The sequence below is a fragment of the Gadus macrocephalus genome, chromosome 23 (genome assembly GCF_031168955.1).
Source record: "Gadus macrocephalus chromosome 23, ASM3116895v1".
Taxonomy (NCBI): domain Eukaryota; kingdom Metazoa; phylum Chordata; class Actinopteri; order Gadiformes; family Gadidae; genus Gadus; species Gadus macrocephalus.
In genome coordinates this window covers 8,423,510-8,448,153 of record NC_082404.1, presented here as the reverse complement: position 1 = coordinate 8,448,153, position 24,644 = coordinate 8,423,510, and the positions used below count along the sequence as shown (strand labels likewise).

The 24,644-nt window shown below is 46.7% G+C and overlaps 2 protein-coding genes across 5 annotated transcripts in view; one reads left to right on the top strand and one right to left on the bottom strand.

Annotated features, from left to right (window-relative positions):
* asap1b (ArfGAP with SH3 domain, ankyrin repeat and PH domain 1b) overlaps nt 1–3,130 on the bottom strand; it is a 59,311-nt gene extending 56,181 nt beyond the window's left edge. The window contains exon 1 of one of the 3 annotated variants that reach the window (XM_060044991.1): nt 2,255–3,130. In XM_060044991.1, the coding sequence (XP_059900974.1) occupies nt 2,255–2,380 (126 nt within the window). In that variant the 5' untranslated portion in view covers nt 2,381–3,130. The remainder of the gene's footprint in view (nt 1–2,254) is intronic. The other 2 variants (XM_060044993.1, XM_060044992.1) reach the window with 2 other exon arrangements.
* Nucleotides 3,131–5,016: 1,886 nt separating this feature from the next.
* Nucleotides 5,017–24,640, top strand: nfx1 (nuclear transcription factor, X-box binding 1). 2 transcript variants are annotated; one of them, XM_060044987.1, is made up of 24 exons: nt 5,017–5,101; nt 5,217–5,278; nt 6,194–7,336; nt 7,635–7,796; nt 11,434–11,511; nt 11,708–11,813; nt 12,100–12,171; nt 12,600–12,739; nt 13,641–13,740; nt 14,563–14,804; nt 15,067–15,164; nt 15,353–15,383; nt 15,663–15,745; nt 16,234–16,342; nt 17,429–17,548; nt 17,781–17,860; nt 19,513–19,743; nt 20,163–20,236; nt 20,780–20,881; nt 21,209–21,346; nt 21,460–21,526; nt 22,643–22,788; nt 23,705–23,809; nt 24,256–24,640. In XM_060044987.1, exons 2-24 carry the CDS (start codon nt 5,260–5,262, stop codon nt 24,332–24,334), a joined length of 3,525 nt encoding a protein of 1,174 aa, XP_059900970.1. In that variant the 5' UTR covers nt 5,017–5,101; nt 5,217–5,259; the 3' UTR covers nt 24,335–24,640. The 2 variants fall into 2 exon arrangements, with proteins under 2 accessions (XP_059900970.1, XP_059900971.1); XM_060044988.1 differs by having other exon boundaries at nt 5,018–5,101; nt 14,563–14,780.
* Nucleotides 24,641–24,644: the final 4 nt, after the last annotated feature.

Here is a 24,644-nt window from a genome sequence, read left to right as displayed (position 1 = left end):
TGTCCACTTTGAGCTGAGATATCTGTTTCAACTACTCATCCTCACATCCTTCCTTTCTCATAAATGCACAAAGAGGTTTTAGCTTTTACGTGGTGATCAACATTGATCGATGGGGTTGCTCCTACTTCCTCATTTCAGACAGGACGCCTGCACTACACATACATCTCTAATATCGTCTGTATGTGCAGTGAGATGGTGGGAGTCCATAATAACAGGACACATCTCGAGACAGGATATTAGAGCTGCTTCTCCCTATTTGAGATCACCGCAAACACACAGGAGGCCTCATTCTGTATTTCATTGGTGGTTGGGGATCTGTGTTTTCTTTGGTTGGACACTATTCTGCACACTAATGCAAAGGAAGCTAAGGTGATTAAATTGGGAATCCAGTTAAATGACCAAATGAATTTGGAGCAGAGTGACTTTCCATTAAAGAAACACCAGAGCAGTAGGAAATAATTAATTTGAAACCACATTGAGGCTCTTTCCATTAAAGACTGAACGTTATTTTCCTGAGTGCTGCTGTGTACGTTGTACATGGGTGTTTATGTCTGTAACATAGTATATTATGTATGTGTGTGTATGTATGTATGTATGTATGTAGAGATCATGTCTGTGCCTACACCACATATGATAATGTCTTAGTGCACTTCTACTGCTATTTTCTTTTTGCCATTTTACTGACTCTCTTCAAGGATTTCTTAACTGGACATCTTGCTGATTTGTGTGCCTACTGGTAGACTGTAGACACTGGGGTTCAAACCATAAGCAAGCAGGAGGACAGCGCTGGTTATTGGACATCACTAAAACACAAATAAACGGAATTTATAAAATGCTTTACATGTTATACCTTACAATAACATATGCACACACACACAACTACACACACACACACACACACACACACACACCCACACACACACACACACACACACACACACACACACACACACACACACACACACACACACACACACACACACACACCCACACACACACACACACACACACACACACACACACACACACACACACACACACACACACACACACACACCCACACACGCACACACACCCACACACACACACACACACACACACACACACACACCCACACACACACACACAAATGCAGACACAATCGCCCACGCACAGTCCCTCATTCTCACCAACAGCAGTGATAAACCCACGCAAAGCGATGAGTAAGAAGATAACACACAGAAGGAGGCAGGGATCGAAACGGCGAGCATTCAGGCGCGAGATGACCTGTAAAATAAGCTCACCGACACCCGATGACCGGATTACCTCACTGTGTATGGTGTACCATCCTGTCTACTTTTCTGTAGCTCTGTCTGACTGCAATCAGTTGTATTGTTACTAAAAAACATGATGGACAGTGGCTAAAGATATCCGGCTAGTACTGGCAGCCTCCATAATCCTGTAGTTCTAAATCCTACTCTCCCTCTCTCTCTTTCTTTCTCTCACTCCGCCACTGGCTAGAATTCTCTCCCTTACTCTCTCTCTCTCTCTCTCTCTCTCTCTCTCTCTCTCTCTCTCTCTCTCGCCCTTTCTTTCTTTCATTCCCTCCTACTCCCTCCCCTTCTACTCTCTCTCCCCCAGCTCGCTGCTAGTGCTTGGCAGCTCGCTTAGAAACGGGGAGTTATGTAAGAGAGCAGGCAGTAAGCTGTAGGCCAAAATGCACTCCATCCTTCCCCCTGTGCCATCCACAGCCAGCCCACCCTTCCATTTGAATGAACTGACTGGAAATAATTCACAGTATAAGACAAAGTTAAATGGAGGAGCCACATACTTGTTCACTATACCTCTAGTCCATTCCCAGAGGACCATGATATGAGTGGAGGAATGTGAATATTTGTTGGATTCTTTCATCAACTGAAAGGTTGAGCTCAGGAGTGTGGGGTCATGTACTAGTGTGTAATAAAGTACAACCTATATACATGAGCGCGAGTGTAATTGTGTTTATTTTACAAGCGGGTTTATTGCACCCTTTTGATATGCTACGTTATATCGTATCTTCGCAAAGAGATGTAACCTTGTGAATACCGTTAGGCCCATGGATGGTTATAAAATATGAGGAGGGGTTGAAATCATAGGCTAAAAAAACAATGAGTTGTACATGGCATGTTTCAAACAGACTATTGTTCTCGGGTCTTATTGCGGAGCTAGTGGTCCTGGACCCAGATCGGCCTGCTATGGGACTTATGTGTGTCAGTTGGGTCTACTGTGCCGTTACCTCCTCCAACACGTTGACGGTGTTCCTGCAGTTCTGGAGCCGGGTGGTGAAGCTGGACGTGGTCGGAGAGTTGTAATCCTCGGTGGTCTCGGAGAGAAACTCCGACACCGATATTTGATCCGGCATTCTTCCGCGAGGGGGAGAAAGCCCAAGAAGGTGGGTGGGTTTGAAACAAAGTGGTCAAAAAGACAAAAGCATGAACCAGTCCGAGACGAAACAGGGGTTGAGTTGCGCGTCGTTGGAAGGAAAAGGCAGCTCTCCTCACACATACAAGTCACACACAAGTATGGATGTCCTCACAGATACAAGTCAGATACAAGTACGGATGTACTCACGTACATACGCCAAATACACGAATAAATGTCCTCAAGAAGCCTGAGACACACACTAATATCGATTTGACCAAAAGACGGTGACTTCTCGAATGACTTCACAGTCCCCAAGGGACGCGCGGAGAGGGATTCCGCCGAAGGTCCTCACTGTCTTTCGCTTCCTTAGTGGAGGTTTTCCAATATAAAAAAGAATTCAAAACCGCGTCTTTATAGACGATGTCACCGTGGTTCTCACTTAAAGCTCCCAGATAGAAAACGCACTAGAGAATAGCGGATGCCCTCATTCTGCTCTACAGATGTTCAGTAGCACGACGGGCGTCCAACACGGTGAAAAATGTCGAGTCTTTCTCTTTCGTTCACATGGCCCAAAGGCTGCAGGTCCCAGGGACTTATTGGAGGGTTTGGTATTGTCTTCTTTTTTGGTTTATCCTTTTAATGCAAAAGGCTGCCTCTAAACACTCGCAGCCTCTCTCTCTCTCTCTCTCTCTCTCTCTCTCTCTCTCTCTCTCTCTCTCTCTCTCTCTCTCTCTCTCTCTCTCTCTCTCTCTCTCTCTCTCTCTCTCTCTCTCTCTCTCTCTCTCTCTCTCTCTCTCTCTCTCTCTCTCTCTCTCTCTCTCTCTCTCTCTCTCTCTCTCTCTCTCTCTCTCTCTCTCTCTCTCTCTCGCACTATCTCTCTAACACTCTCTATCACTCTCGCTCGCACTCGTGCCTTCTAGCGTTGTTCGCCCGCAATCGTTTTTTCCTTCAAAACTTTATTTAGACAGAATTTAAACACAGGGTCAATAAGCCAAAAAATAGGTAATAGCTGATATTTATCTTGTGACACAATGAGATAACATTAAATGGCACACAATGTAAAAAGGTTAAGCTAGCAATACTAGAGTATGCACCACATTATATTTGAAATAAATAAGAGTTTTTAATAATTATGATCCATTCGGATTGCTTTATCTGTATATTAGAACAGGTAATTTGGAGATCTACCAAGCAGCCTGCGGAGGTCCTCCTAAATTGTGTAGTCAAGGATTCTGTTGGTAGGCTGATTTATTAAATGTGCACGCATAACCTTACAAAGGCGATAAATAAATTAAATTAGATATCATAATAAAAACCCATCGAGTTAAATATTTATTAAATCGTTCGGCCAAAGAAAATGAATGTGTTATTGCTAATTGAATTAGATAGTTCACCCATTGTGAAGACTTTGGCATAAGTCTATTAGTTGTCTTTGAAAACCTAGTTTTCCATTTAACTTTAACACTGACTGTAGCTTTTTATGGGTAAAGAAGCACCGTACTAAACGCCCTATCATTGTATGGGTCTGTAAAATGCAGATAAAATCAAAACAAATGTATGTATTAAGCACCTTTAATAAAAAGGTCATTGGTTGGGGGGAGATATTATGGAGTTTTATTTATGTTTTTGTCATGCCTGTCTACGCTTCAAACTCGTGCGTATTGCAAAAAATATGCAACAGCGCCCCCTGGGGTCACACTTTTCGATGGGTCGCAGAATTCGTGCACATGTCGGATTTTGGCCCTGCATGGAAAAAAATACGTAAGAAGTATTTCTCCGGGCACTAAAACATACGGGGTTATGAGTATTTAGTTACACCCTTAAACTGATTCGGACGTTTGCTGAAAACATATAGACATCAAGTAGACACTTAATTTTGTCTGAATGCGTTGATTCACAAGAAATAATGATAAAAAAAAGTTTCTTTACTGTGTGCTGTTCCGTGTGTTACAATCAGGATCCTATTTGATTATGGGCTGCTTATGAAAATGTATTCCCGATGGCTCTACTGCAGCTTTCTGTCATTGACAGTTATAGTGAGTCTACAGTTTAACTGAAACCTAAATTCAACTGGAATTACACAGCATATTACATATTAATTAAAATGCCCTGGTGTGAGCAATAAATGGTAACCTTTGTAGTAGCCTAGGCCTATACTATATTCGGATACTTTTATATCAGAAACACCCAGAACCGTGCAATGAAAACCTAGAATAAATTATGCAATAATATTTTACAAAAAACATCAACCTAGATCATCGCCACTCTTGGGGCTATTGGAACCATAAATGCAAGTCATAATTATTAACTGATGAATTCATAATTAATGACACAAATCTTTTGAAACATTTTTATTGACAAACTATCTGCAAAGGAATTTGTTTTTTTGTAGAGATTTTTATTTATTTAATTTGTATGTTATTTTGACAGCATATTAACAGTGAAAGGATTGTAGAACCTCCGTTAAATGGCGACACCTTGCGGGCATTCACCGAAGTATATTCCGGTTTCTGAATCTTTGATTTGTTAAGTGCAACCACTGCATATCTTTTTCCACTTTCTGAAAGTAGCTGTTTCTTTTTAATACTTTATATACAATTCTGATGATTTTATCCATAATTGTTATAACTTCCCCTTTAAGGATCTACCGGAAGAGTGTCAGCAGCACAGGCTGATGCCTGACGTCAGGGAGTCGCGTTGGAAGCAGGTGGAGCGAATGGTACTTTCGTGCTTTCCTTTTGAAATAATTATGTTTTTATGACTGTGCCTTTGGATTAGTAATTTTAATGTTTTTGAGGAATAACTAATCAGTTGTACTTCTGTGTCTAATACAGCCTACAGTGTATGAAGCTAAAGGAGTGAATTATAGTCGGCTGAATGGCAGAGGGCTCGTCAGGTAACCTTTTCATTTTAACAACTGACCACTAAGTTTCACGATTCCCTTTGACTATTTCATCATAACCCATTGTAAACGTTTGATTAAAAAGTTTTCTCATAGCTTAGATGGGCTCCTTGTTTTAATTATGATATAAACTAGCCAGCAAGCTACCGTTAGCCGCTAAATGTAACTTTTAGCTAACGTTAGCCACCAAGTTTCTGACTCTTTTTATTGATTTGTCAATCGCTTTCAACCGAAGGGACCTGGAGTGATTCTGGTTAGACCCTTTCTGCTGGGACTCCTAGCACCCTGACCATCAGACTATTCTGTCCCCCAGTTCTTAACCTCTACATATCGATATTTACTGGGATAGCCAACAAGGTGTAACAACTTGCAACTGATTGTGCTGGGCATTGTTTTACTGCTAGTTTTGGTATAATGATTCGCAGCGTCAAATATAAAGGGTATGTTTATAACTATGGTTGTACATTGTTCGGAATCAATAGATGATCAGCTATTCGCTGTTGTCATGGCATCCTACTGAATTTTGCTAGCTGTCAATGCAAATGAGCCATGGATTTCGATGTACTGACCACTGTATAGACAACAAAGTAACTATCGACGAGTCTAAGCCTGGGCGTTTGTAGCTTTTGTCATTGTAGTTTATCATTCACTGCAGCCGGTCTCAGCCTGTTTGCTATCTGTAAGTTAATAGCATTGTACCTTCAGGAAACGTTTTATGTCCTCTTGCGCAATAAGGCACCGCAAGCCATATATCCCAGATAATTATGTACATAATCAACTCAACGTACCTGCTCAATCCCTCTGTTATTAGGGTGTTATTATCTGTTACTTACTTAATTAATTCTAAATGGCTAACTAGGGAAGACCCTTGATCCCATCTAAAGTGTCTTGCTTTGAATCTCTCCTCAGAGCCACCTGAGCGCCTTCCTGTGAGGGGTCCTGAGGATCGGGACCATAGTTTTAGTGGGTTGAGGCGAGGCCGGTCCAGGCGGAATTACCCAGAAACCAATAACAGCTCTTACGACGGTCACCCCAGACATCACGGTTACTCTCAACAGCGTCCTAAACAACCCCGTGATCATGACCCTGCCAGCCTTCGAACCCAAACCCCCCCACCGGCCCACCAAGTAGAAGATGGTGGCTGGGCCCAGGGAGGGGCTGGAGGTCGGGGTGGTAGAGGTATGGGAAGAGGTGGATCCAGACATGGCGGAGGTCCTGCTGGCCAAAGGTGGCCGAGGTCTGGAGGGGAACCTGGTACATACAGGGGAACCAGCACTAGGGGTGCTGGTTACACTAGGTCAGACCCTGTAGACAGGCCTGATGAAGGGGAGGCTCGCTGGCGCAGAGAGGAGGGAACCAGAGGATCGGCACGCGCCAACGAACCCCCAAACAGCAGACCAAAACGATCCGGTAGGTTTTCCCAGGAGCAGAGAGGAGGAAGAGGAGAGTCGGAGGACAAGAGGGGGGAAGAGGCGCATTTCAGACGGAACCAGGAAAACCAGGGTTACAATAGGAACCAGGATGAGAACCACGGCAACCAGGATAGACAGCAGTGGAACCACGGCAACTCTGAGAGACGACGGAACCATGGCTCCGATGACGGGCAGTGGAACCACGGAAACGAGGATCGACGATGGAACCATGGAAACGAGGATCGACGATGGAGCCAGGAAGACAAGGATACAGCCGAAGGCTTGGGCTCTGCCGTCACCAAAGGGAAGAACTACCACTCAGACCAGCGGGAGAGAACCCAGAAGAGCCGGAAAGGTCCTGAGCAGAGCGTCCATCGCCTTCTTCCTCTCCAGCAGAACCTCCAATCCCAGGGCCCCCCCCCCCGCCGCTCGGGCCCCATCAAGCCCCCCCAGGCTCAGAGGGAGGACGGCAGGGCGGAGAGGAGGGAAGGCAGCCCGGAAGACCCAGGGCGCCCCAAGCCCCCCCAGGCAGAGGAGAGAAAGGATAGGGACAGAGGGCAGCGGAGAGCCCCCCAGCGGGACCAGAAGCCGGCCCAGGAGAGGTGGGACAACACGTCCAAGAGCAAGGAGTCTCAGACCGGTACGAGAGGAGGAGCTCTCATCTCCCTACTTCTTCTTATTGTTTCGGTTGTTGTGGCTGGTACTCAAATGCTACGCCGCAGATACTTTCTCTAAAATTGTCACATTCAGATTTAAGATGATGCCTTTAGAGTTAGGAGGTGACATTAGTTGGCTGGTTCTTGTTGGGGAGTGGCTAGGTTATGCTGACTGGTTTCTGGTGGTGAGTGGTAGTCGACCAGTTGAATGGATACTGGTGGTGAGTGGTAGACCAGTTGAATGGATACTGGTGGTGAAGTGAGCCCTCCTCTCCCCTACAGGTTGTCTGATAGAGCAGCTCTCCCAGGAGAAGTACGAGTGCATGGTGTGCTGTGATGTGATCCGCCTCATGTCGCCGGTGTGGAGCTGCCATGGCTGCTACCACGTCTTCCACCTCAACTGCATCAAGAAGTGGGCCAGGTCCCCTGCCTCTCAGGCTGAAGGTAACCTCTTCTCCGCTGGTCATTCTGGTTTCCTCTTCTCTAGTGTGGCCTGGGAAGCTGATCCATCCGTTAATGTTAGGGTTCCCTTCCTAGCCGAGCAGTCCTCCTATAAGACCACATTACCTGTAAATGTAAAAGTACCTATCTACTCATCCCTGCCTCCTCTGTGATTCCTTGCTTCACCATATGATGTCTCTTGGTTAAGATTCAAGATTCAAAGATTCAAAAAGCTTTATTGTCTAGTATGTTGCCATACTAGAAAATTGTCTTTTGACTGAAGGGGTGTGTGTGTGTGTGTGTGTGTGTGTGTGTGTGTGTGTGTGTGTGTGTGTGTGTGTGTGTGTGTGTGTGTGTGTGTGTGTGTGTGTGTGTGTGTGTGTGTGTGTGTGTGTGTGTGTGTGTGTGTGTGTGTGTGTGTGTGTGTGTGTGTGTGTTATTTGTGTGAGTTCTTTGTGTGTATAGCTATGGGGATGAATGATTTTTTGTAGATAGCTTTCCTGGCCAAAGGCATTCTGAATCTTCTGCCAGGAGGAAGTAGATCAAAACAAGGATGGAGTGGGTGGGAGGGATCTAAGAGGATGGAGTTGGTCTTCCTTCCCACTGCCTGGATATACAGATCCTCCAGAGCTTTCTGGTGTATTCCTATTAGCTTGCTTGCTTGCTTAGTTAATCTATTAAGTCTGCTTTTGCTTGCGTTTGTGAGGAAGCCGTACCAGGATGTAATGTTGCAAGTGATGATGGATTCCACCAGAGATTGGTAGGCAGTTGACAAAATGTCTTTACTGACATTGAAGGTGTCTAGTTTCCTCAGGAGATGCATACGTTGTTGTCCCTTCTTGTAAACCCCATCTGCATGCTGGCTAAAGGACAGACGTTGGTCGATCTCTGTGCCAAGGTATTTGAACTTCACCACCTGTTCAACCACTTGTCCTTCCAGGGTCAAAGGTGAGGAAAGTGGATGTGGGGTGTTAGATGCCCTCCTCCTATGGCAACACAGTTCTTTGGTTTTGCTGATGTTCAACTGCAGTGAGCTTTCTTTGAACCACAGGGCCATTTCAGTGATATATTGGGTGTACTTGGACAGGGTGCTTTGATCTGTCAGTTTGGCCACCAAGGCCAGATCATCTGCATATTTAAATAGCTTGAATCCACTGATGTTGCATGTGATCTCATTGGTGTATATTGAGAACAAGATGGGAGACAAGACACAACCCTGTGGGACTCCAGTGTTAAGGATGATGTTGGACGATGTTACACCCTGGACCTTTACATGCTGGGGTCTGTCCTTTAAAAACTCCTTGATCCAAAGTGTCAGTGCTGGGTTGACCTGAAGCTGCTGAAGGCGATGCAGGAGTGTGTTGATGTTAACTGTATTAAATGCTGACGAGAAGTCCATGAATAAGACCCTGACCAAGGAGTTCTGGGAGTCCAGGTGCTTTGTGATGGTATCCAGTAGATGTAATGTAGCGTCCTCCACACCTCGTTTTGGCTTTTAGGCAAACTGCAGTGGATCCAGATTCTCACCGATGGTGGTGGTGAGCTCTCCTGCAACAACTCTCTCCATGCATTTGCACAGGATAGAGGTGAGTGCCACTGGTCTGAAGTCGTTCAGAGCTTTAGCCCGGGGCTTTTTGGGAACAGGGATGATGGTGGTCTCCTTCCACGCCCTGGGAACAAAACTGGCATCTAGGAAGAGCTGAAACATTTCCGTCATTACACTGCCCAGCTGACTTGCACACTCCTTCAGTATTCTGCCCTTCAGCCCATCTGGTCCAGGAGCTTTGGAGGAATGGAGATGGGAAAAGATGGATATAACCCGCTTCTCTTCTATGCAGATAGATTCTGGGGGGTATAGGAGAGTGACCATTTCCTCCATAGAGTCAGTGTTGTTGAATCTGGCATAGAAGGTGTTGAGTTCTTCAGCAAAGGCAGCAGGGTCTGGGCATTGTACTGCAGCAGTGTTCTTATTCCTGCCCATCATGGTGTTTAGGCTCCTCCATGCATGCCTTATATCTCCACTGATGAACTTCTCCTCCATTTTGTTTTTGTAGTTGAGCTTGGCCAGCTTGGTCTTCTGCTTTAGCTCCTTTTTCAGCTCTTTAACTCTCTGCTGGTCACCCTGGATGAATGCAAACTTTTTTAAATTGAGACAGTTCTTAAGGTCTTTGGTTATCCATGGCTTATTGTTTGCAAAGATCTTAATTTGTTTGGTGGGAATAACACTATCAGCACAGAATGTGACGTAAGAGCATATGGTATCGTACAACAGGTTAAGGTCACCATTGCATTCCCTGAAGAATTCTTCCCAATCTGTCAGCTCAAAACATCCTTTCAGTCTTTCAATGGAGTCTACCTCCCATGCCATGATGGTTTGGGCCTGTACTTTTTGGGTCTTCAATTTTTGTCTGTACTTAGGCAGTAGTAGTATTACATTATGATCTGAGGACCCAAGGGCAGGGCAGGGCTTGGATACATATGCACCCGGGATGTTTCCAAAACATAAATCTAGCGTTCTATTCAGCCGTGTTGGCGTTGTTACATACTGTTCTAACTGTGGGAGAAGTGCGGTGACGTCACATGTGTTGAAATCTCCCATCAGAAACACGGGCTGGTCAGATGCCCTGGAGACGGCATTGTCATAACATTCTAAAATGCGCTCTGCTGCCAGCGCGTTGTCAGGGCCAGGGACATAAACAAGAATTACTGTTATTAATTGAAATTCACGGGGAAGATAGTGGGGACGAAATGACACAGACAAGATTTCGTAGTGTCGTGAGCAGTGCATCTCACGAACTGTGAAGTTCGTTGCCCATCTGTCATTTACAACCATGCAAAGACCACCTCCGACTGATTTCCCCGTTACTTCTTTGTCCCGGTCAAAGCGTATGAATGTAAAGCCATCCAAGCACACTGTAATGTCCTCAGTTAACCACGTTTCAGTGAAACAGAATAAACTTGTACTCCGATAATCTGAATCAAGCTTAACAAGTGCCGCAAGTTCATCCATCTTATTACGTAGCGATCGCACATTTGCCAGAGTGAAAGCAGGTAGTGGTAGTTTACTTCCCCGTCTCCTGATCCTGTTCCTGATCTCTCCTCTCGATCCTCTTTTCCTCCTTCTCTTCTTTATAAGCCGGTGTGTTGGTATGAGATCCAGCTGTTCTGGTGACAAATCAACTGTTTTGCAAGCATATCGCAGCTCCAGAAGGTCCGCTCTGGTGTAGGTGCGTCTCGATGCCATTTGATGCGTGGTGACCCCAGCAGAGAAACTATCTTCATATTCCGTCGTGGATTGATGTTTTAAATCAAACGATGCAGAACTCTCACTATCCATACTTCACAAACGTATTGCACCAGTCTAACTGGACTAAACTTGAAAAATAAATTCGCTATATAATGTTTAAAAAAGCCTTCAATCACGAGTCGCTCAACAGAGGAGCGCCCCGCGTCGTTGCCACAACAACAACTTAGCTGGTGGATTGGGAGTGTAAGATATAATAACTTGAATCCCTAATCCATCCATCCAGAACAGCAACTGCAAGAACCCAATCTCACAAGAGGTGATGCTGTTGATGCGTCTTGCTGTCAATGCTGTGTTTGGTTGCTCTCTAAGTGCTAGCTTGACTCTGTTTTGAAGACTCGACGGAAGGCTGGCGCTGTCCTGCGTGCCAGAACGTAGCTCCGAAGCAGCCTGCGTCCTACATCTGCTTCTGTGGTATGTGGTCATCATCTTCCCTGTTCACAGGAATAAACCACATGCTTAACGGTCTCAGTGTTGATACAGCTGGTTCTGTCTTTCTTCTTTAGACCTCACATAAATATCCCTATTCAATATTCCATTCCTGTAATAAACGGCCTTTCCCCTCCAGACTCCATTCAGCTCTCTATTTGGCTTGATGTGTGATTGACAGGTAAAGTGACCAATCCCGAGTGGCAGCGTAGTGAGATTCCCCACAGCTGTGGAGACCTATGTGGGAAGAAGAGGACCGGAGCCGACTGCCCCCACTCCTGTAACATGTGAGTCTACAGCACCCCAACCCCTCGACCAGAACTACAACTATAATCATGGGGCTGTTCTTTAACCTGCATTATTAAATAATTATCTCTGTCTGTCTGTCTTTCTCTTTCTGCATTTCTCTGCCTCTCTTTCCCTCCCCTTCTCCCTCTCTCTGTTCCTTTCTTTCGGTTTCACTCTGACTGTTGCTATATTTGGATTCCTCTGTCCTTGTCTCCATGTCCCTTGTTTCCTCTGTGTTTCTCTGTCCCCCTCGCTCTGTGTCGGTATGTCTCTCCCTTTCCCCAGCTTGTGTCACCCTGGTCCGTGTCCACAGTGCCCAGCGTTTGTAACCAAGTCCTGCCTCTGTGGGAAAACCAGGTAATCAATCACCATTACAGTCTGTGTTGAGCCCTTAATCATATTATAATTAGACCATATTCAAATTCATCGGGTTGCTATTAATTGTAGATCGAACCATGGTAGTGTTGGCGTGTGAATCTATATCGTAAAGACTCCTGGGTGTGTTTGGTCTTGGGCTGGTTTGCTCCCTGTCTAGTGCACATATCTCCAGTCGGTATACCGCCACATGATCAGAGCAGGCCTTGTACCTAGCAGGCTCGCAGCTTGCCATCTGAACAGAATTGATGGAACATACCGACACTATCGGCCCAGGCCAACATAGAACAAGGGAAGGGAGGCAGCCATCATGGTAGTGTGGCGTATGAAACCAGTGGCGTGTGAAACCAGTGGCGTGTGAAACCAGTGGTGTCCTAACATTGGTACATACTTCCTCTTCCTGTCTGTAGCCAGCCAGTGCGCTGTGGCCAGGCCGCGGTGCTGCAGTGTACCAGCGTGTGCGGTGCCATCCTCAACTGTACCCAACACACCTGTGCCCAGGTGTGCCACGCAGGCACCTGCCAACCCTGCCAGCTGGAGGTCCAGCAAGGTCAGTCCAACTCTACATGAATCCTGTGTTTAGCCAGGTGAGGCTGACATTACACCTGTGAGCTTAGCCAGGTGAGGCTGACATTACACCTGTGAGCTTAGCCAGGTGAGGCTGACATTACACCTGTGAGCTTAGCCAGGTAAGGCTGACATTACACCTGTGAGCTTAGCCAGGTGAGGCTGACATTACACCTGTGAGCTTAGCCAGGTAAGGCTGACATTACAGCTGTAAGGAAGGGTCCAACACCTTGATTTTCTTCAAGTTCATTTTGGACCCTGCCTCTATGCGAGAAATTAACCCCTACATTTTATGGCAAATTATGATTATTATCAGGCGAATATATCATATAAATACATTAATAGTGGAAAGTAGCTAAATCACTCTCCCCCATAGGGGAGATTTGACACGGCGCCAGAGAGTCTGTTCCAAACCTATTTATGGTGTGCTGCCAGTGTAGTGAACAAGGCGTCAGGGTGCACTGACGTCAACTTAAAGTCTAGGCCAGCTGCAAATGTAAACAATGTATCTCAAATGAAGGAATTACTGACCGGTCCTACCATAAAAGGAGAACTATTAAGCAATCTGTGTGCGGGAAAAACCATATTGGGTACAAGAGCCAATATAGCTTGGGATGGGTGTGAAAGAACAAGGGATGTAAACGTCCAGCAGTGCTTTGCTCGGCCTTGTTGCTGCGTGTTCACGGGTAACAATAAAGTCTTCTGCCATTCTTGCTCCGGACTCCTCGATTCCTTCGACTCTTTAGTTCAGTTGAAGTGATGGAATTCGGCCTTTCTACCACGCCTGTGAGTTTAGTCAGGGCAGTCTGACGTCGCAACCGTTTCCATACTGCATTGAGACGGGGCTCCACTGGCGCCGGGTGTGTTTCTCTGTCTGGCTGCAGTGTGCTACTGTGGAGCGGTGGAGCGGCAGGTTCTCTGTGGGACGGACAGGGATGCTTCCGATGGCACCGGACACTTCAGCTGTCAGAAGACCTGTGGGAAGTACGTCGTTTACTAATGGTAGAATTAGGTTGGGTTAGGGCCTGCTGTACGCCTCAGAAAATATGTTGGGACAAAGCTTGTCCTTTTTAAATGGTATCTCAGGGGTTTTTCTAGAAAAAATTCACAAGGGGGAAAACACCAATGGCGAGGGAGCAAAGCGACCGAGCGGGGGCGAAGGTGTGGAACTTTTGAAAATTTGAGGTAGAAATGGATCATTCTGAGGCTTGTGAAGGACCAGTACGACATTTTAAAAACACTGTAAACTAAGTCACCAAACGCTATATTTTCTTTCTTCTCAGACACTCTCAGATTCACTGAACTGATAAATTTGGTTCGGGAGAAGAGATAAAAGCCCGCCTACACTGTAAACTGATTGGTTGACTTACTGATCCAGGCCAATCAGGAGGCGCCTGAGGCTCACGTGCACACTGCACACTGCCTCATGCACAGTTTCTAGATCCCTCTCTGTTGTGCTGCGCGCTCGCTACACAGATGCGAACGCGGTTAGGAGCACGTCTGTCTCCTGTGCGCGGACTTGCTCGCTCGCTCTCCATTCCGAGAGATTTTAAGTAATTTAAAATTTTCGACAAGGAGGCGCTGGGTTGAAACAAGGAGGCGCAGCGCCCCTCTTTCCCGGTTTAGATTAACCCCTGGTATCTTACTCCTACGTGTAGAACTCCATTAAGGAGCAGGTAGAGGTTAGGGGGCAACCTGCTCATGGATGCCTGCCGACAGACACAGACTGTAGACCAGGGGCGAGAACCGGTGGTCAGGGAGTCCCCCCCCAGACTCTGTTCATCCTGACTGGCTCTGTGCTCTCAGGACCCTGGGCTGTGCGCTCCACCAGTGCCAGCAGCCGTGCCACCCTGGGGCCTGCCAGGCCTGTCCCCGCTCCCCCAGCCTGGTGAAGAGCTGCCCCTGTGGGCAGACCCCCCTGGCTAAGCTCCTGGAGCTGGGCTACGCTGAGCGCCACACCTGCACCGACCCCATACCCTCCTGTGGGAAGAGCTGCAGCAAACCCCTGCCCTGCGGATCCAACGGTGAGACCAGACAGACGGACACAGGTAGACAGGCTGAGGGATACAGCTTTCAACTGTGTGTGTGTGTGTGTGTGTGTGTGTGTGTGTGTGTGTGTGTGTGTGTGTGTGTGTGTGTGTGTGTGTGTGTGTGTGTGTGTGTGTGTGTGTGTGTGTGTGTGTGTGTGTGTGTGTGTGTGTGGTGTTCAGGAGTTGTTCAGACGGTTGACTCATGCTCCGCCGGACATCGTCCATGTGTGGGGGTTGTGTGTGGTTCAGGCGGTTGACGAGGAGACTTTTGCTCCTCCAGACATCATCCATATGTGCGAGGCCCTGTGCCATGAGGGGCCGTGTGGCCCCTGCTCCCTCTCCTCCTCCATCAGGTGTCGCTGCGGCTCCAAGGCCAAGGTGAGAGCTACAGCTGCTGTTTCAGTGTCCCGGTTTGAGGACCTCACAACGATATGGAACACCTCGATCCCTGCCTTATTTTACCTTCATGTGCTGCTTTATTGTGCCTTGCTGTTGGGCACTCTGGTAAATGCGTTACTTTTAAAGAGATCTATAAACACTAAACCTGAAACTTCATAATTTTACAGGAAGTCCCGTGTGCAACGATTTCCAAAGAAGGTGAGTTCTTTTATCAAGAGGCCAAACAAATAAAGCTATTAATATCATTATTTACTAGTGAATGTTTGACTAGCTAGATAAAGGTTCTATAAACATTGACTGATGTTGACCAGTGAATGTATTTTTTGTTTATATCATGCCACAAACATTGAGCTGTTACATAATATAAATGACTGGAGCTCCTTTGGACCGTTTCCTCTGGGCTGACTATAGTTAAAATTGGTAGAAGTAGTAGTATCAGACTGCCATTACAATGCGTCTGTTTGTTTGTGTGTGCAGAGCAGCTCATATTCACCTGTGAGAAGCGCTGCATGAAGAAGCGGGCCTGTGGAAGACACAAATGCAACGATTTGTGTTGTGTGGTGAGTAGAGTTCTCCTACGTACTGAACAAGAGGTGCCCAGTTACTGATTAACAGCCTATACAATCAACGTGGTTGCCTGAGAAATATGAAGGCATATTCTTGTGATCTGATTCATGGGAAGACTAACGTTATGCTGTTCCATTGGCCGTAATACTGCTGTACATCTGCACACTTTATATTGCACGTGTAATGGACAGTGTATAAGAAAATAGTGATTTCTTTTTGTGACCATGCCTCATCAAGTTCCTGGATGAGTTGGATGTTTACCTGTTCACTAACGATGCGGTCACATGATGATGTTAGCCACTCCGGTTGTTTGTGTGATTTTCTCATATGGGGAGTTCATTGCTTCTTGGAAGCATTGGTCAGACGTGTAGTTCTGTTTGGTTAAGAGGAGATCACAGAGCGAGTGTATATCCGGGAGATGAATGTGTTTCTGTAAGGACGGAGGTAGACCCTAAGGTGTCCCTGTGTGTCTCTCCTCCAGAGCGTGGACCACAGGTGTCCCCAGATCTGCAGTCACAAACTTGGCTGTGGCCTCCACCGCTGCCAGGAACCCTGTCACCGTGGCAACTGTGACCCCTGCTGGCAGGCCAGTGAGTACCGCTTCGTTTAAGCCGCAGGAAGTCTGTCATTACTTTAACAGGCTTTCTGCTCTGGAGATCACTGCTGGGTTCCAACTCGGCAATGCCCATCTGTTGCTGGGCAGGATGGTGGTTCTGGGATTCAAACCCCAATGTCTACCTGGTGGTCCTAAGATTACCCCTGACCCCTACCTCCTCCTTAATGACCTCTCTCTACTGTCTAACCCCTACCGCCTCCTTAATGACCTCTCTCTACTGTCTAACCACTAGCTGCTCCTTAATGACCTGTCTCTCTACTGTCTAACCCCTACCTACTCCTTAATGACCTGTCTAACCACTACCTGCTCCTTAATGACCTCTCTCTACTGTCTAACCCCTACCTGCTCCTTAATGGTGCGTCTCTGTACTGATATGTATCTGAACTTTGGGAAGTGTTTGTTAAAGGGACACTGTGTAAAAATTACTCGAATCTAGTGGTACAATTGTATATTGCATTCAAACTAATAGTGTTCGCTTGTTCAAAAACTACGGTGGGCAGTATGTGCCAAGAAGCTGTGTCATGACATCCAATACTACCTCATCGAGTCATTCGAGTGATGATGAGGTTCGTTATTGCAAACAAATTTCAAACTGCATTTAATCATTAGTGTAAGCTAACGATGTATGAGTAATTATTCCTCGAGCAAGATAGTGAATTATTTCAGTCATCATTCACGCTGGCTCAGAGTGAAAAGGCGATTGCATTTCCTGTACCACGTAGTGCTTTTTGTCCTTCTCGGCAGTTCATAGACCGGAAGAACATGGAAGCCTCCATGAAGCTTACCCGCCCTAATTATTTTTCAGGAGGATTATCTCAGGAGGATAAGTGCAATTTTACACCAATGAGGACTTATGAATGAATACGTTGATTTGAGGTACTAAATGACTTAAAATATTACACAGTGTCCCTTTAAACGAATAGATAACAAATGGTTTAACGGTCGGGTAACCTCTCGGATGCGTGTTGTGATTCATTGCTCCCGGCAGCACAGAGATGATAGAACATTCATTCTGAGCGGAGGGCTGTTTAATCATTAAAAATCGTGTGTGTGTGTTCAGGTTTTGAGGAGCTGGCATGCCACTGTGGACAGACCATCCTGTACCCGCCTATAGCCTGTGGGACTCTTCCCCCAGAGTGTAAGAACCTTTGCACCCGGAGGCACGAGTGTGAGCACCAAGGTACGGCACATGACCGCCACGATCACATGACCCTCTGTCGTCTATGATTTATATTCACAGTAGTGCCTCATACGTGTGTGGTGGCTGCATCTCTAACTTAAAAAGAAAAATCAAGCACCCGTATGAAGCAGAACTCTATCGTTTGAGCAGACAGCCGAGAGCGACTGCTACCATTGGATCAAATGCTGGGTTCGTCCATTAAACTCTACAACTGTCTCCATCCTCGCCACAGTGTTCCACAACTGCCACAGTGAGGAGCGTTGTCCGCCCTGCACCTACCTCACCCAGAAGTGGTGCATGGGGAAACACGAGGTGAGAAGAACACCCTCACACCCGTGTGACCTGAGGGTCTGACCGTCTTACAATACGACTCTGCTGTCTCAGTGACTTGTGTGTGTCCAAGTGGTCACCAACTGACTGTTGCCATGGTTTCCAAGTCTGTCCTCTACCAGACCCCCAGGACAGACTTGTTTTCCTCTAGGTGACCGACTTGTTTTCCTCTAGGACACAGACTTGTAGTCGTCTAGAGGACAGATGTGTAGTATACTAGGTGACAGATGTGTAGTCTTCTAGGTCAGCGGTCCCCAACCTTTTTTGCGCCACGGACCGGTTTAATGTTAGTGGGAGCCCTGAGCTTGTTTCTCTGCAACGAGACTGTCCCATCTGGGAGTAATGGGAGACAATGACACCCGAAGTGTGTTGCTTATGTCCAGTCTACTCCGTCATTTTGTTTTGGTTGCTGTCACTGCAGAAAATCCCGCTTCACACAAATAGGATGTCGGTAATGGCAACAGGGTTTTCAGTGCTGTTGTGGCGATCTCGGGGTATTCTGCTGTGACTTTAATCCAGAACACAGGCAGATTTGTTGTTTCGAACATACTTTTAAGGCCGCCTTCATTTGCGATCTCCAGCAGTTGATCTTCTTCTTGCATAGACATGCTGGATTCCCCTGGTTTGCTGACAAATGGGTCGCGGATCCATTCCTTGGCAGTTCGTGGGTCTTTTGTGGTTGGGAAGTAGTGCTCAAACTCGTTTAAAAGCAAAGACGGGTGATCGTGCACCAGCTGGGTGAATGAAGGCTCGGGCTCAGTCTCTTCCAAAATCCCCGCGAATGTTTGAAACATGTCAGATATGCCTCTGTTCCCGCGCCGTCCCCACAAATCCAGTTTGGCTTTATCTGCCAACTGGAAGACAGTTGTCATTTTCCCCTGAAGTGACCGATTGAGTTCATTGAGCAGGTTGAACATGTCGCACAAGTAAGCGAGTTCTGCGACCCATTCCTCGTCACTGAAATGTGCTGCCAGCCGTGACTTTCGTTTCTGAGAGAAATCTCTATTGAGCGGCAACGTATCGCGTAACCGAGACAAGCGACAAGAGAGCGTCATAGACGGATGTAGCAGAGGGACTACAGTCATTTTTCAAAATAAAACATCATTCATCATTTAATAAATAAAACGGAAATAATGTAAGTTATTTATTCTTTCTCTGCGGACCGGTAACAAATGACCCACGGACCGGTACGGGCCCGCGGCCCAGGGGTTGGGAACCACTGCTCTATGTGACAGATGTGTAGTCTTCTAGGTGACAGATGTGTAGTCTTCTAGGTGACAGATGTGTAGTCTTCTATGTGACAGATGTGTAGTCTTCTAGGTGAAGGATGTGTAGTCTTCTATGTGACAGATGTGTAGTCTTCTAGGTGACAGATGTGTAGTCTTCTAGGTGACAGATGTGTAGTCTTCTAGGTGACAGATGTGTAGTCTTCTAGGGGACAGATGTGTAGTCTTCTAGGGGACAGATGTGTAGTCTTCTAGGGGACAGATGTGTAGTCTTCTAGGGGACAGACTTGTTGTCACTAAGGTGACAGACTCACCAAGTGATGTAGTCTCAGGGCGACCCTCTATCGTCTAGTCAGCTGACCTGTCATCATGGGGACTGTTTTCTAACTGTCTGGTGGTGTCCTGCAGCAACGCAGCAACATCGCGTGCCACCTGCAGGACATCTCGTGTGGGCTGGCCTGCAACAAGACGCTGCCCTGCCAGATGCACCAGTGCAGGCGCATCTGTCACCGTGGCGACTGTCTGGTGGACGGGGGCTGCAGCCAGCCCTGTGCCATCGCACGGTCCGACTGCGGACACCCCTGCGCCGCCCCCTGCCACACAGGAAGCAGCTGCCCCCGCAACCCCTGCACCACCAAGGTGAGCCCCGCCCACTGTGGACCTCTGGTCTGGGGTGTGTTCCAATGGTTGATTCCGTAGCCGATCCTCTTGTGCTGGCTGCCTGAACCTCAAGGTTATCCTTGACCGCCATTGTAGCCACTGTTCCACCATGTATTAAGCTGGCTAGGGAAGCAGCTCAAAGCAACTACGGAATCATCTTGGGTCTGAGAAACAGTACATCTAGTAGACAGGATGTGGTCATTTTTTATCTAAATAAATGGCCATGTTTAGTTTCAAAGTCAGTAGGTTGTGACTGGCCTAAATCATCAATTTGATAGACCCTTATCGGTTCCTTTGGCTCAATTACACAGTTACATCATAGCCAATCATATTTCCTATTTAGAAAATAAAAATGAATGAAAGCCACGTTTTGATGCATGTGGTTGCTCCCCCTGCAGGTGGCGCTGCAGTGCGAGTGTAGTCGCAGAAAGGAGACTGTGATGTGTCCTGAGGCAGCCAGTTCCTATCAGAGGTCTGTGCTGTCTGTTCTTGGTATTTACATGTTGCCCTGCTGTGTCTGTACTGCATTGACTGGTGAAATGTTAAAGGTTCCCTAATGAAGCTTCAAAATGAGATGTCTGTGTTGCAATGTCTGTACTGCTGTGTGTACTCCTTAACAAAGCCCCCTGCATTGACTCTACTTTGGTACTTTTGAGTCTGTACATCAAATGTGTTTGAAATAATAGTGTAATTGAGATTGTTTCTTGTAGTCTAATTTTAATGTGGTATTTGTGGTATTTAAGCCTGTTGTGGGGTCTGTACAGCCGGTGTCTTCACTCTTGCAGACACCGTACTCTGGTGTCTGAACTCATGTTGGCCTCTTCTCTGGTATCTGTCTTGGTTTCTATTTTAAGGTTGTAAGGTCTGATCTGTGGTGTCTGTAATGCAGTTGTCTGTCATCATGTTAACGTCTTTACTGTGGTGTCTAATTGCATGGGTCTGTACTCATGTTGACGTCTGAACTGCATGGGTCTGTGCTCACGTTGACGTCTGTACGGTTGTGTCTGTACTGCAGGTATGCAGCCATTGCCATGGCCAGCAAGCTGTCTGACATGCAGCTGGGGGAGTCGGTGGACATCGGCCAGTTCATCACCAAGAAGGAGATGAAGCAGACCAGGTAGATGGAAACACAATAGGGTTCTCTGACAAACACTGTTGATTATTTATAAGGTCTGAAATGAATGGAATGATTGTATTTTTAACAGTTCAACTTTTATTTAAATGGGCAGGTTATTAAAACACTATAGGTTATCAAATGATAACCTTCGCCTTAACCAGTTTGGATTTATGTTACAGTTAAAAAAATAATTAAAAGGCCAACAATGTCACTATATAATTTGTTTTTATTATTATTATTAGAGTTGTTCATTTGACCAAAAGGAATTTGATTACTTGAAGTGGCGGTTGCGTTAATAATTAGTTTCTGTAATAACTATCATTACAGACTGGAGTGTGACCTAGAGTGCGCTACGTTTGAGCGGAACAGACGATTGGCCGAGGCTCTGCAGATTGACACCTCCGCCGACCCCTTCAACACCCGCTCCGCCTCCAAGTACACGGACAGCCTCAAGGAAGACGCAAGGTCCCGCACCATGCTGCAACTACCTCCCACTGCTACGTCTAGATCTACCTCCAGCTACTGCAGCTGCTTTCACGACTAACCACTGCTGCGACTCTTGGTTCCTTATTGTGCAGGAAGGAGCTGAAGTTTGTAAGCGACGTGGAGAAGGAGGTGAAGAACCTTGTGGAACTGGCTAACAAGGTAGGAGGACTTCCTTATGCACCACCCCAGCCCCTACACCACCCCAGCCCCTACACCACCACCACACTCCCTACAACAACAGACTCTCCCTACACCACCTGCACCACACTCTTTACACCACCTACCCTCTCCCTACACCACCACCACCCCATTCCCTACACCACCACCACCCCATTCCCTACACCACCACCACCCTCTTCCTACACCACCACCACCCTCTCCCTACACCACCACCACCCTCTCCCTACACCACCACCACCCTCTTTCTACACCACCACCACCACCACCACCCTCTTCCTACACCACCACCACCCTCTCCCTACACCCCCACCCTCTCCCTACACCACCACCACCCTCTTTCTACACCACCACCACCACCCTCTTTCTACACCACCACCACCCTCTCCCTACACCACCACCACCACCCTCTTCCTACACCACCACCACCACCCTCTCCCTACACCCCCACCCTCTTCCTACACCACCACCACACCCTCCCTACACCACCACACTCTCCATCCCTCTCACTACCATACCAGACTCTGCCTACACCATCTGATTCTCCTTCACTCTCACTGCACCACCAGACTCATGGATCATAAATGGGGAATTCGATTATAAATGGGGAATGTGATTATATATGGGAGAAATTAGATTACAAATTGAAGAAATGAAATTATGAATGATTGAAGGCAGAGGGCTTGGTTTTTAGCTTGCCCTTCTCCCTGTTGCTCCTAATCAGTGTTTACAGTTCCAACATAATAAGTCTACTATATAAATATGTACTACATACTTAAACATATATATTTGTGTACTGATGCCCTCAAATCTCCTAGCCATCACTGGTCTGGTCCTATGTGTTCCTTCTTTCTATTGGTTTGGGGCTCTTTTCCTCCAAGAAAAGCATATTTTATGTAGCTCTCTGAAGCCCCTAGACGACGATGATTTAACTGAACGAAATTAACTGTCGATGAATAATTGCTGCTCTTCACAAGAATGAAAACATGACGTTAAAGCAGACTGCATAATCTATCCTGTTGTAGGCCCCGCCCACACCCACTCCTATCATAGTCCGACTTTACTGTAACTTAAGTTGTACCAATGGCGTGTCTGCAGAGCAAGCAGCCAAAGAGGAGCCACAGCTTCCAGCCCATGAAGCGCGAGCACAGGAAGTTGGTCCACGAGCTGGCGGAGGCGTACGGCGTGGAGAGCGTCAGCTACGACAGTGAACCCAAACGTAACGTTGTCATCACCGCCTACAAGTAAGTCGTCCTGCTGCTCCTCCTCCTCCTCCTCCTCCTCCTCCTCCTCCTCCTCCTCCTCCTCCTCCTATTAAGCTAACACGTTTAATGGATGTACTGGTGTAATGGAATGTTTCTATTTGTTTGAACATTTATTTGCCTTAGAGCAGTAGTTGCCAACCTTTTTTGGCCAATTTCCCCATTTTTAGGTCATGAAATTATTATGATTAAACTTCTTTCATCATTACTCACTATGTATCCCAGGGAAGTATCAAGGGGTAGTTTGCTCGTGACTATGAATCGTTAGGCAGTCGGATATTGTGCGTATAAAGAGTCAAACATAAAATATCAATAGCTGGTGGATATAAACCAGTAGTCTCCGGAGACCCACAGGTTGAGTTTCCAAGTCCTTTTTTCCCATAGAGCCAAGACACAATGTTCAATCCTTTATGCACTGGCTCTTGCAGGATAACAACAAGCCCTGTGTACATGGTTGATTCTCTTACTTTAATTCATCACAAATAAGTCTAACCAAAAGCGTGACCAGGGCGGTCATATTGGAGGCGTTCCAATAAGAGACATGTCTGTCTGGGAGAGGATGAGAAGAGGATGATGGTGAAACCATACTTTCTGTTGCAAGATTTAGAGCATTCTTCTTCAGAAGATTTAAGTCTTAGGATAATGATCTCAATGTGGAGAATCAAACAGTCATCGTCCTCTCCCTGGTCTAAATGCTTACTTATGGTTCCACGTCGACACAACGCACAGGGGTTTGCGGACCCTCCCTGTGTCTACCGCAAGTGAGACTACTGACGTCGATGTCACATGACCCAGATCCAGAAGGCAGCCCGGAGACTGTAGTTAATCGACAGCAAATCAAAACGATGACGTCATGACAATATGGCAGGACATTGATCAGGCTTCCTTCTCTCCTTAGGGGGAAGGCCTCATGCCCCGCCTCCACACTGACATCACTCATCGAGAGGGAGGGCGGCACCAGAGCCCCACCCCCTATTGCCCACATCAAACAACACAGCAGCAGGTATTGCATCACCTGTATGAATACACCCGAGTTGTACAAGTACACCTGGTTTAATCACCTGTCTAATCAAACTTGGTTTGATTACCTGTATAAACACACCTGGTTTATAGACCTGTATAAACACACCTGGTTTATAGACCTGTATAAACACACCTGGTTTATAGACCTGTATAAACACACCTGGTTTATAGACCTGTATAAACACACCTGGTTTATAGACCTGTATAAACACACCTGGTTTATAGACCTGTATAAACACACCTGTTTTTATAGACCTGTATAAACTCACCTGGTCTAATGAGTTCAACGCGTGAGGTCTCACCTGTAAAGGTACTCTATCTTGTGATATCCTTGTTGTGGGGAGGTCATCTACAGACGTGTGAGAGTGATTGTGTTGACCCGTCGGATGTAAACCTACCTACTGAGCGTGCTCTGTGTCCTGGCAGGGCGGAGAGCTCTGCAGGCAGCTGGTCCAAGACCGTGAAGGAGGAACCGGTCATCGATTACTTTGATGTCCAGGATTAAAACGCCAACCTCACCCGGACCCGGTCGGCCCCCTCACCTGAACTATGTCGCTGGGACTCCCAATGAAACCCCCCTGTGTATACGGCTGGGGTCGCCCATCTCCCCACAGACACACACAGGGACCCAGGGTACCCTGTGGTGCTGAAGACCGCACTACAGGAGGCTGTGGTCGTTCATCATGCTTAACGAGTTTTATTATAACAATAATAAAGCATTCGTTTTGTATGGCTCTTCTCACCAGGACCCAAGGTGCTTTACGTGTGGAGTACACAGAGCAAGAATACAATAAAGTGAAATACAGTGAGACGAG